We start from the raw sequence: 13,027 nt of genomic DNA on the forward strand, positions 1-13,027 counted from the left end.
GTTAATTCATCTAAACCATTTCAAAGATGACTCTTAAACGGTTGTTAATTCAGAAGAACCAATCAATTCCAGTCAATTTTCACTTCCATGATTGGAAGTGAAAATTGTTGTTTACCAAGTGCATTGGGCCATTACGTACCTACTAGGCTGTTTAGAACAATATATGTATTACAATGTGAGTCCTAAATGAACTGTGTTGTTGTGTGTTGTATTGTAACACAATCTGTGTTAAACGATCGACTGATCTGCCGTCCTAACAAAGAGTGCAATAAGTCGAGTTTTTGGGCAAATTGACTTAAGACCATATCCGTAATCAGGAAAATGAGCTCTATATTTTCGCCTTAGACGTCTTTTTTGTATCTTCAGTAGTTTCGGTTCTGTTGGTTATCAAAACTGCAATATGTAATATTACGATTTGTAAGTAGCTAATCATAACCGCGAATATCTCGAAAGTAGTCGAAACCTAGTTATTGCTCTCTTCGTTAGGACGGCAGTGATGGGAGCGCACCTCGAGCGATAGACATACAGTAACAGTCCTTTTATCGCTTTACAACACACAACAACACTGTAGTTTTTGCACCTAAACACGAGATATTTCTGTGCGACAGACTCAACATCACACGTAACTCTCCTGTTTAGCAGAGAAAAGCATCAAAGACTCCATCAGATGCGGCCTGATCATTTCATCGACGTCTTTTTGTTCGGTGAATGCTTCAGGATGGTGCTTGTATATGGTTCGCAGTGCTTTCAGGCAATGTATGAGTATTTGGTCGGGGTTGATGTCTATGGGAGGACGGGTCCGCTGCATCCTAACCAGGCGGGTAAGATGGGGAACGCCCTCTAATTGGACTATTTGTGTGGCCACGTCCGGTACTACTGCCAGTCTGGAAGAAAAATCATGGATTAGAGATTCTTCTGACATATTTGTGAAAATATCCTGTTTGTATAGCTCACAGTCTAGGAATACCGCTAGGTCAAGATAATATAAAACTCCAGATGAATGGCTAAATGCAAAAAGGATATGTGTCACTTTTTTATCCAAATATTTTTTATATACATATTTATCATAATTTTTTACATATTCATTTTTCGCAGTATGTAATCGACAGTGACAAGTGCATTTTTACCCGACTGCGGCAAAGCCAAGAGGAAGGGTAATGATTTTAGCAGTCTATGTATGTAGGTATGTGGGTGGGTATGTATGTTTGTATCCAGATTCTATGTGTTCCACCATAGCGCCTAAACTACGGGGCCGATTTTGATGAATGAGGTGTCAATCGATTCGTCGTAAGGGTCCGGGTGACATAGGCTACACTTTATACGAAAAAAATTGACCTAACGGATGTTACTGGGGTCACACTTACCTAGAGATAGCCTCAGCTGCGTGACAGTGCAGCCTGTGCTGCGCGCGCTGCTCGGCTCGGCGCGGCGCGAGCGGCGACGCGGCGCGCACGAAGCACACGAGAGCCACGCTCGCCGACGACACGCGCGACAACAACAGCACGCAGCGCGCCACTCGCGATAGTGACGCTAACAGAGAGGCTGTTTGTTCCTGAGAACAATAGTTCATTTCAAAACTAGGGTCCAAAGAGGCAGGTAATTTCTGGCAAAATAGTTTTTCCTATGATTATAATACACTAGCTGAGAATGCACCCGTGTTTACGAACATAATTACCTGTAGAAACACCGAGATATTCGGACCACGACGCTTGACAGCGTCCAGTAGTCGCTCCACCGTATGATGGTGAGTGATCACCGCCACGATGTCCGAACCCTTCGTGTCTTCTTTCCTCTCCAGCTCCAACTCTCGCACCAAGTTGACGAGACATGCAGTGCATAGGAGAAGCAGTTGGCAGCACTCCGTTCTGGATAGGAGACCTGCGAAAACAAAAAACTGGTTAAGTGTGACGGACTCAGATACGAAGGGTTCCGTAGAAAATTAGACCCTGCTTTATTTACTTTGGTGTTTCGGTTGAAATTGATATAGGTGCTTTAGTGAAAACTTGGTCAAAATCTAAGTATAATGCGCGACAGGTTGAGTTGAGGCAATCCGGGTGGGGACGCCCACATAGCCCCTGCGCTAACCCGCTGCTGGTGCGAGCGGGTGACGTTCGGGGCGTCCTCCCCGCCTCTTACCCCGATAGCCATCTCAAACTGTCGCATGGTAGAATAATTCGAGTTTATTTTGAATTCAATGATCATACTTAGAAAATTCAGAGTCATATGATAGTTTTTGTAAATGCTTGTCATTATTTCATTAATTTTAACTAAGTTTTTTCCTTAGGTCGTGAAAAAATACGACCCATCATTTAAGTAAACTTGGAAGTTAGAATTATTGTAAATAACAAGATAGTCAACGGTAGATGGCAGTGACGTTTTAGAAGAAAAGTTAATATCTTACAGTGTTCAAAGTTACAGTTTTTAAATGCACGCACGAAGTTAAAATAGTTAATAATCCGCTCACCACTAGATGTCACTAGTAGTTTTTTAAGTTTAACTCTAGTCTATTTTTCGCGAACTCATCGTTTTCAGATTTCTAATTTAACGATCAATGAAATTAAAATTTCACACAATCGATAAGAGACAAGGCACAATAAGGAAATAAAAGCACTTTGCAATAAAATTTATTTTTTTATGGCTGCCAGCCACGCCGCGATCGTGCTGATTGAGAACGATGATGATCGTCGCTTTTCTCATTTAGATCATTTTTTCCCATTTAGAATCATTTCTACTTATTCTAGATTCGACCGATCAAAGTGACTGTATATCACTCACAGAACTTACCAGTTCGATAATGTTGATCGTGAATTCATTAATCGTTATTTTATTCGATTTTGGGAACAATAACTTCCCTCATTGACGAATTCTGTATTCGATCGAAGAAAAAATAAAGCTAGTCAATAACTTACCGTGATTTGAGTTAGAACGGTAATCGCTTCCCTCATCTGCGGTTCTGGATTCGATCGATCAAAGAGAGATTAGTTACTGACTTACCAGTAATGTGTTCAACGATGTTGTTCAGGAATAGATGTAACTGCGTGAGGTCGTAATGGCCTCGCAGCCACGGCGCCGTGATTTGAGTTAGAACGGTGATCGCTTCTCTCATCTGCGGTTCTGGATTCGATCGATCAAAGAGAGGTTAGTTACTGACTTACCAGTAATATGTTCAACGATGTTGTTCAGGAATAGATGCAACTGCGTGAGGTCGTAATGGCCTCGCAGCCACGGCGCCGTGATTTGAGTTAGAACGGTGATCGCTTCTCTCATCTGCGGTTCTGGATTCGATCGATCAAAGAGAGGTTAGTTACTGACTTACCAGTAATATGTTCAACGATGTTGTTCAGGAATAGATGCGTGTGGTCGTAATGGCCTCGCAGCCACGGCGCCGTGATTTGAGTTAGAACGGTGATCGCTTCCCTAATCTGCGGTTCTGGATTCGATCGATCAAAGAGAGATTAGTTACTGACTTACCAGTAATATGTTCAACGATGTTGTTCAGGAATAGATGTAACTGCGTGAGGTCGTAATGGCCTCGCAGCCACGGCGCCGTGATTTGAGTTAGAACGGTGATCGCTTCCCTCATCTGCGGTTCTGGATTCGATCGGTCAGAGAGAATGTCTGACAGAATTTCTATGCCGCCTCCCTGAGAAAATATTAATAACAATAAGTAAATTATTTTAAAAGTTTATTTGAGTTGTTATAGTTAAGTTGTTTAGACTTTTGAAATTGTTAGCCATAGGTAAGTAGGTATCTATCTATTCAATGAAATCTCGCCACGTCCATTCATCATCATCATGATCAACCCATTTCCGCCCCACTACTGAGTACGGGTCTCCTCTCAGAATGAGAAGGGTTTAGGCCATAGTCTGCCACGGTGGCCCAGTGCGGATTGGCAGACTTCACACACCTTTGAGAACATGGAGAACTCTCAGGCATGCAGGTTTCCTCACGATGTTTTCCTTCACCGTTAAAGCAAGTGATATTTAATTGCTTAAAACGCACATAACTGAGAAGTTAGTGGTGCGTGCCCGGGATCGAACCCCCGACCTCCGATTCGGAGGCGGACGTTCTAACCACTAGGCTATCACAGCTTTTCACGTCCATTAGCCATTATTAATTAGGGAATAAGAAATAAATATTTTCAAATTATGTTAATTAATAGGTAGATACTTGATTTTACATCATAACGATGTAAAATTCAACGGTTAAGACCTTTAAATGCAGATTTGATTGCAGCCAATTTTTTTTTAATGGCATGTACATAATATAGGTAAGTTTATAACTATCTATAAAGTGAGTTACAAAATTTTAGATTCCTAATCTACTCACCACTTCAAATCAGTACCTATCTAATTTTTATATGGTTTAGTTTCATGAAGTTGCTTGATAAAAAACAAACGATAAGTAAGTTATCTCTCACCTCTTCAAACTGTTTGACCGCGTCGCCAGTCACGCAGACAGTAGCCAGCGCTCTCAAAGAAAGTGCCTTTATAGAACTCTTCTTAGTCTCTATAATAGCCGTCAGCAAAGCCCTGGGTACTCCACAGTCCACGAACGGCAGATCAGTTATGTTCTTCATAATCTTAGCGCATTTGTCGTGTAAGGAAGTTTCGGGGTCTTCGGTCAACATGGCTAGATGACCGATTGAAGTCAGCGTGCTTTTGAGTATCAAATCCGATGGTGGTTCTTCTATTATGGACACTAGCGTCTGCAATGAAAGTTGCTTTCTGGTTAGATTCTTAGAGCTCCGGCGATCAGTTATTAATTCAATTAGGCTCTTCTCGGTTGGAAAGGCCTTCTAAATGCATTTGACGATAGGTACCTACGAGTATGTAATTGCAAATCTATTCTATCTATTATTTATGTAAGAAAAAGGACCCAAAATATAATATGTATATTGTATACCTACCCATGAAATGGGTATGCTCTGATAATTTCACTATCAACCTAAGTACCTACTGCTAAAAATGCTGGATTTATAGTTAGAGACATTGCACGTAAATTCATATGTAATGGAGAACCCCATTGAGAAAGGATTGCAACGAGATTTTTAGAAAACCAAAAACCCACACAGGAAACAAAAATTACACAAAATTGTACTATCGTAATCGTGACTGGATTTGGGAGCTAACCGTCTTATTCACCCTAAGAAAATCTCACCATAATGTTATTAATGGGGAAGCCACAACCCTCGGCATTGATGATTGATAACGTACGTACTTATTATCATCTCAAACTTTATCTGCGTCATAGACCCTGTAGGTACTTAACTCCCTAACGACTAAGGTTGAAATCTATAGAGCGCACTTTGACTTTGCTTAGACTTAAGTTTCAGTTAAAACGAGACAGATATATGCCAGCGATATAACGCTGTCTCGTTTTAACAGTGTCTTAAGTCTGAGCAAAGTCAAAGTGCGCTCTATAGATCTCAACCTCAGTGCGCTGGGAAAGATTATGACATGATCACGAGTAGATTTAAATGAAAGTAATTTGTTTGTCTGTCTGTCTGCTAGCTTTTCACGGTCCACCAGATTAACCGATTTTGATGAAAGCTACGGAGTTAGCTTACATCCCGGGGACTGACATAGGCTACTTTTTATCCCGGAAAATTAAAGAGTTCCCACGGGATTCTTGAAAGCCCATACATTTAACCGATTTACAACAAAGCTACAGATGTAGCTTGCATTCCGGAAATAGACATTGGCAACTTTATATCCGGAAAATAAATAGTTCCCACGGGATTATAAAAAATCTAAATCCACGCAGACGAAGTCGCGGGCATCATGTAATATTTAATGTAAGAATAATTTTTGTGCTTGCGGAGGAACATGTATGTGGAATAGATGATTTAATGAATCGTTTATTGATTAAATAAACGATGAATTTTAAATCCAGCCCGTTGCCGCAAAGATTATCAACTTATCAGCAACAATGTTGTGGTACCCTAGCCATTGAATTTATTCTCTGGTTCTATCGTAAGATTGCAAACCTAGAACTTCTCGGTACAAGTTAGACAAAATAAACTACCTTGTATCGGAATATTTTCAAATTATTTATTGAAAGTTGAATATTTACAGCGTATTATAGCGTTTTTGAAATCTGATGCTTTCAAATTGTAACGGAATGTAAATAAAATGTTTGCGAGTAGTCCGCGTTTGAGAATTTATGAAACATAAAATATGTAATCGCCATCAGAGTCCATGGGATAGGCTCAGAAAGGACCCCGATTTACTATTGAAAATTGCATTCTAACTATTCTAGGAACACGATATTTAATATCGAGTTGTTTATGTAAATTTCGAGATTCTATCTCGAGTAGGTACAATTTATTCTAACGATGGAAATCTTGCGGACGGCGCATTAGTATTCCATCGAAGCGATTTAACTAATAGCTGTTAGAAATATAAACACGATTTTATGAGAAATTAGCGAATTATTTTGCAATTGCATTTAATATGACATGAGATAACAATTCGTATTCAAGACCGCGGAATATTCATGTCCTAACTTTCTAGAAAATAGAATTCGCTCAGTGGAAAAGGTTTGCTTAGGTTATTTTCTGAGGAATATCGCGTACTGGTTTCATTTACCTACGGTTTTTGATCAAATATTTGGATCCATTTTCTTTTTGTTTAATTTTTCTTCCTCTACGTATTCAAATCAGAATTGAGAAGGACCGTAGGAGAACCATGAGTAACCAAGATAGGACGAGCTCAACGGGCTGCGAAGCTGAAGTGGCAATGGTCAGAATAGAATAGTTTTTATTTAATATATAACGAAGCATTAGGCATAGTCGTTGAAAATAGCTTACCTTCATTTGTTGCACCAAAACAGCTTTAGTCGTCTCTAAGAATATTTCAATAAGTGTGTCCAAATGTTTCTGTACAAGATTCCACTCCGGCTGACTCTCATTTAACTCTATTTTCACATCCTCTCCAATATCTATGAGTTTTTGGAGGTACATTTGTAAGGAGACCTTGATTTTGTCCCATCTTTCTGGAGTTTCTCCCGGTGGTTTGGTGTTTAGAGTTATGCTATGTGCCAGAACGAATTCGTTGATGTTGGCTACTAGGAGGCAAATCTGCTCTTCACTTATCTGATTTGATTCCATTTGTCTGGAATTATTACAAAGTATTACTACATATCCAATTCCCAACTATGATGATATGTAAAGGCCAACAAATAAAAACACACTTCTTTACATTGCTTACTAGCGTAAAAGTAAGTTTTGCCAGCAGGATTTGCAGTAGATAAAGGAAGAAAGGACGACTTCTAGAGTGGAGACCGCGATCAAAAGTGTCCTTTGTCCTACAGCACGATATAAAGAGGATGGCGGGAAGTGGCTAGATGAGGAGGGCTGAGGACCGGATATGATGGTGCTCTTTAGGAAAGGCCTGTCAGCACTTGACGTCTACAGGCTGAAATGATGATGATCAAGACTGTGCAGGATTAGCTTTTTACCGAAAATAGATTACTTGAAAAGTAAGAAGTTGACAGTTCTATGTTACTGAACTAAACTTTTAACCCCCGACCCAAAAAGAGAGGTGTTATAAGTTTGACGTGTGTATCTGTGTAACTGTCTGTGGCATCGTAGCTCCTACACTAAAGAACCGATTTTAATTTAGCTTTTTTTATTTGAAAGGTGGCTAGATCGAGAGTGTTCTTAGCTATAATCCAAGAAAATCAGTTCAGCCGTTTGAAAGTTATCAACTCTTTCTAGTTATTGTAACCTTCACTTGTCGGGGGTGCTATAAATTTTTAATTTACATTTGTAGGTTAGAATAAGTTTCCCAGCTATGAGGAATTTTATTACGTCACGTTGGGTAAATAGTAATAACATATCCACACGTGTTACAAATTGATCAGGAAAATACCAACCGCTCTATAATAACACAATTAAAATTCTTACCTTATAACGTCACTATACTGGTGCACTATGATCTGACCGTGGGTCTGAACCTTCTTTATGTTCCCTGTAATTGTTGCAGAGCTGGCTGACACCATGGCTTTCATCTCTGCACCCAAGGGTTTGCTTTGCAACGTCGTCATACATTCGTTCTCACAAGACCCGATCAAGTCCGAAAGCCAATACTGTACACATTCGGGCTTCCTTTCGCAGATACGCTCTAATGTTGTCTGGTCTATACTCCTTTCTCTGAACAATATTTCATTGCGATTGTTCAAGACTAACCTGGGAAACAAAAGGTTATTATTCAAACGGTAAGTAATTCTTTTGTGTATCAATAAACTTTTAACTGGTTCTAGCTGGGTATCTAGCTGGGCTTCACTCGTATGGAACTACTAAAAATTATTTCTTGGTAGAAGTTTAATTTATAAAGAAAACCTACATGCAAAATCTAAAGTTTCTAGACCCAGTGGTTTAGGCTGTGTTGATATGTCAGTCAGTAGTTTAAATAGAACAAAAAATACAAATGTAAGGGATTAAAAACATAGTAGGTAGATATACCGTATCAAATTATTAATCAACTTCCGAAATTTTAAACAATAGGCAGTGAACTTGTGCCGGTATAGAGTTCACGCTTATCAATGAAAGTAAGAGCCACTTACCCGCCATTAAAATTTTCTAGCAGATTAACTCTACGAGAATTCTTCGTGCTGCTATTTTGAGCGCCATTCATATATTCATGAGGTGCTAGCATTTTTGGCGTCGAAGTACAACCTAAATCTAGTTGAAGATCCGAAAAGTTCATGTCGTCTATTTTTAATTTTTCTCTCTTTGAATCGTGTGTTAAATTTTTGTCTGTTTTGGAATTGGTCTCGTATGGAATGCTTTGTTTATCTTGAAATTGCGGTGGTGGGGTTAGTCGATTGCATTTATCAATATTTTCGTTAGAGGCACCTTTATCTTTTCCTTTTACATTAGTATCACTTTCCGTTCCTACCAGTCTTTCGTTATAATTAGGTATCAACATTTCTTGTTGTACTGGATACCCCACGATTACCCAGGAGCTTTGATCGCAAGTCCTAGGTAGACCTAACGATGGCACTCGACTTCCATTCAAAACTCCCCCAGCTTTGTCCGCCACAACACCGGGCTTTTCTTTTTTTGTTGTAAATAACTTAAATTGATCCTTAGCCAATCGATACTTGGATTTGGGTCCAGCTTTTTTAGTTGGCTTTAAATTTAGACTATCCATGATATTTTTACCTAGTAATGCTTTAATAGGTTTATGCATTTGCTCTTTTGGACTTAATTTTTCTGGTTTTGGTAATTCATCTTCGTCGATATACCCTAAGGAATGATATCCTTCTTGAATGTCCAGTATTTGTTGGTCTAACCTTTGTCCCTCAAAATTGAGCGATTGATTAAGTCTATTCCTCTGAAATTTAGGTGTAGTTGAAATAGGAATACTTTCTTCATTAGACATACTACGTTTGTATTCTGGTTTTGCCGTTGAAATTCTTTCAGTAGGTACGTATGTAACATTAGAAATAGGTGTTCGAACTCTAGGCTGGTTGTTGACCGCAATTTCATTGTTGTGTGATAGCTTAATGTATTCAAAACTGTCGTCTGATATATTTTTACTTGTCTCCAAATCTTTTACTTTAGCTATTTTGCTCGTCTTCGTACTGTCACTATCTGTACTGGATACAAACTTTTTAATCGGATATTTCTTAGACGGACTTAAAATATTTAAATTTTTTACAGATATATCTTTGGTATCTATTTGTATTGCACTCGTATTTGGACTATTTTCCTTATTACTCTTTAGTTTTGGAGAGTTTTGTGTAGCATTGTTAACATTTTTGGAAGAGTTCGAACTTACTGATTTGTTTATTGTTTTCGTTACCTTCTCCTTGTTCTGTGACTCATTGTTAATGTTTTTCGGAGAATGATATTTTGATTCTACTTTATTTGTATTCTCATTTTCTTTGTCTTTCAATAACTCCATATGCTCTTCATCATGGTGAACTTCGCAATATTTTTGTAAGTCGTAAGGAGTTTGTATTACGCTGCTACTTCTTAATCGAGGCTTTGGTGTTGGAGTTGCAGAATTAACATTATTCGACATGTTTGAATTATTCACATCTTTACAATGCAGTGTGTTTTGAGAATCGTTTGCTTGTTTAACAGTAATATTCTCATTGTTATTCGAGTCGCTACTATTCGACGATTTATTTTTATCGCTTTTATCCTTATCACTATTATCTGGCGTAGAATAATATTGAGATACGGGCGGAGAGCTATCGGAGTCCGAGAATCCTGAATCTTGACTCTTATGGCTGCCGGGGCTGCCATGTCGGAGAGGCCACTGATTCGGCATATTATTTGCTTGCGCTAAATTATCGGCGCTAACGTTTCTTTGTTCAGGCTGATTTGCTATCCAGTGAGGCAGCTGCGGCTCCCAATTTTGTTCGTCTCTGCGCTCGTTTTGGTTCCACTCAGGTTGAACCACTGGGCTGCCAACATTCGGCGATGAGTCACCCCACCAAACCTTGCTTCTTGTTCGTTGAAAATTTGACATCCTACAACAAAAAAACAAAGAGTTAAGTAAATTGACTCGTGGGAAAATTGGAGGTGACGGGTGTAATGATCGGCTCAAATGACGTAATTTTTCGGTCCATTATAGCCGGGCCTAAGTTCACGACGCATAATGCGTGTCGCCTTCTCTTCGAAGTTTTTTCTCTCTGTGGGACATTATTTTAAAGCAAAATGTACCTATGGTGTTGTATAAATGTTACAAAATAAAGCTTTGACATTCAAAAGCACGTTGCAGGCAGATGTTAAAATCCGTTGCAGATTCTTTTATATTCGAGTGCAAGGGCATTGAAATGTTCGCTAGCTTTGATTTCGGCACCCCTCGTTTGCTTTTGACTTAGAAACTGGGCATTGAAGTCCATGTGAACTACTTATTTGTAAATTCGAAGTCATTGTTATAGCCCGCAAACTAATTTCGACGTAGTATCTGTTTCGATAGGATAGATATCTCCTTGAGGGGTAAATCAGCTAATTACTCTTTTTAACTCTATATAAAATAGGACTTGCGGTTTGTCTCTGAGTCAATATTGTAATGAGTCAGACTAACTGAATAGCGTTACATATCGATAATGGCAATGGCAGTAGTCTGTATCAAGTAAGTCAATGTTTATTATTATTTGATAAGTTAAGTCTTGCATTATAATTGCCTACTTTACAAGTGTTTGCAAATACCCTGGTTGCAATAAAATGGTTTTCTATATAGGTCTCAGACCTTGTTTATATTTAAGATAATGCCCGCGACTTTGTGTGGGTCCGAATTTTTGAAAATCTTTGAATTTTCGGGATCAAAAGTATCCCAGATATGTCCATCTGCGTGATGCAAGGCTGCAAGCTATCTCTGTACCAAATAAATAATGCCTGCAAATTATACACTTGGATTTAGCCGTTTTAAGAATCCCGTGGGAACTCTTCTCTTAGGTTTTCTGGGCCAAAAATAGCCTATGTCCGTCTCCGAGATGCAAGGTATCACTGTACAGTGAGCAACAAGGCTCCCGACAGTACAAGCGTCTATGGATGGGTGCAAACCTAGCTTTGTTGCATGTACCTTTCGTACTAATTGGTGGAATGGACGGGCTGTGAAAAACTAGCAGACAGACAGACACACTTTCGTATTCATAATATTACCTGCTATTGAAGCATTGATACTTTGAGAAAAAGAAACTTACTAAATTTTATTTTATTACGTAATTTTCAATTAAAGTAATTGTTTTTCCATGTTATCCTACGCCCATTAATATTTACAAGAATTTCAAAACATAAAAATATCTAAGTACTCAAAATTTGACCTTAAGCCAACTATTAATTTCCTAATTCCTATGCCAAACTGCATTTACACGTGAGAGCTAAATATTTGGCAATATAAAATCAATTTGCTTCGGTATGGGAAATCTCAAGTAATTTGATTTCATACAATTAGCTTTGGTACGTGGTGCGGTTAATAAATCGTTTGACACGTTAAGCTTGGGTTAAGTTGTTAAACCAATTAAGTAAACTGTATATGTATGTATATTGTTGGCAACACATGTTAATCATTCTTCAATACATATTTTGTTAATAGTTAGTACCTAATATAACCTTTAAATGACAATTATTAACCACATATTTTCTTTACAAAATAATTCTTCCTTTTTTACTAAAGGTTTTTAGTAAATTCTGAGATAAAGATAATGGTAGAAAAAATGGTAAAGTGTAAAAAACATGAATCACTAGCTAGCTAGACCGTACTATAATATCATTAAAAGTGTTTGTTTGTGGAATTACGCCGCAACAGAGCAGCAGATCGACGTGATTTTCGCATTTTTAGGGTTCCACACAAGGAAAAAGGAACCCTTATAGGATCACTTTGTTGTCTGTCTATCTGTCAAGAAACCCTATAGGGTACTTCCCGTTGACGTAGAATCATGTTTGGCAGCAAGGTAGGTCTTATAGCACAAGTAAAGGAAAAAAACTCAAAACCGTCAATTTGTTGTTACATCACAAAAAAAAAGTGTTCATGAACAAATAATTAGTATTTTCAACAACTATAACTCTAATTTTAATATGTAGGCTATTGAAAAGGCTTAAGTATATTTATGACTGGATTTATCACACTAATATTATAAAGGCGAAAGTTTGTGTGCATGTGTGTATGTTTGTCACTCCTTCACGAAAAAACTACTTGACGGATTTGGCTGAAATTTGGAATTGAGATAGATAATATCCTGGATTAGCATATAGGCTACTTTTTATCCCGGAAAATCAAAGAGTTCCCACGGTATTTCGAAAAACCTAAATCCACGCGGGCGAAGTCGCGGGCACCGGCTAGTCAATCATAATATCACGAAGTGTTACGCATAAGCAGCAGCTCCAATGAGGTGGTTGCGCAAACCGTCAACCCCGCACTAATGCTTGCGCGTACGCACTCTAACGACCGCTAATCACTCAGAAATATTTTTGAAAATTAGCGGTCGGATAATAAGAATGCTGGCTTAGCTATGTGAGGACATCTAGCTAGCTGAGGGGCTATTAAAATAAATACCTTGGATT

The 13,027-nt window shown here is 38.5% G+C and overlaps 1 protein-coding gene across 1 annotated transcript in view; it reads right to left on the bottom strand.

Annotated features, from left to right (window-relative positions):
* Positions 1-366: 366 nt before the first annotated feature.
* The window catches only part of LOC123876407, a 43,555-nt gene continuing 30,894 nt past the window's right edge, over positions 367-13,027 (bottom strand). The window contains exons 2-9 of the mRNA XM_045922649.1: positions 8,569-10,488; positions 7,910-8,191; positions 6,812-7,115; positions 4,421-4,708; positions 3,472-3,643; positions 1,676-1,878; positions 1,365-1,552; positions 367-884 (exon numbers count right to left, since the gene is read on the bottom strand). Of these exons, the coding sequence (XP_045778605.1) occupies positions 617-884; positions 1,365-1,552; positions 1,676-1,878; positions 3,472-3,643; positions 4,421-4,708; positions 6,812-7,115; positions 7,910-8,191; positions 8,569-10,487 (3,624 nt within the window). The 5' untranslated portion in view covers position 10,488 and the 3' untranslated portion in view covers positions 367-616. The remainder of the gene's footprint in view (positions 885-1,364; positions 1,553-1,675; positions 1,879-3,471; positions 3,644-4,420; positions 4,709-6,811; positions 7,116-7,909; positions 8,192-8,568; positions 10,489-13,027) is intronic.

The sequence above is a fragment of the Maniola jurtina genome, chromosome 21 (genome assembly GCF_905333055.1).
Source record: "Maniola jurtina chromosome 21, ilManJurt1.1, whole genome shotgun sequence".
Classification (NCBI taxonomy): Eukaryota; Metazoa; Arthropoda; class Insecta; order Lepidoptera; family Nymphalidae; genus Maniola; species Maniola jurtina.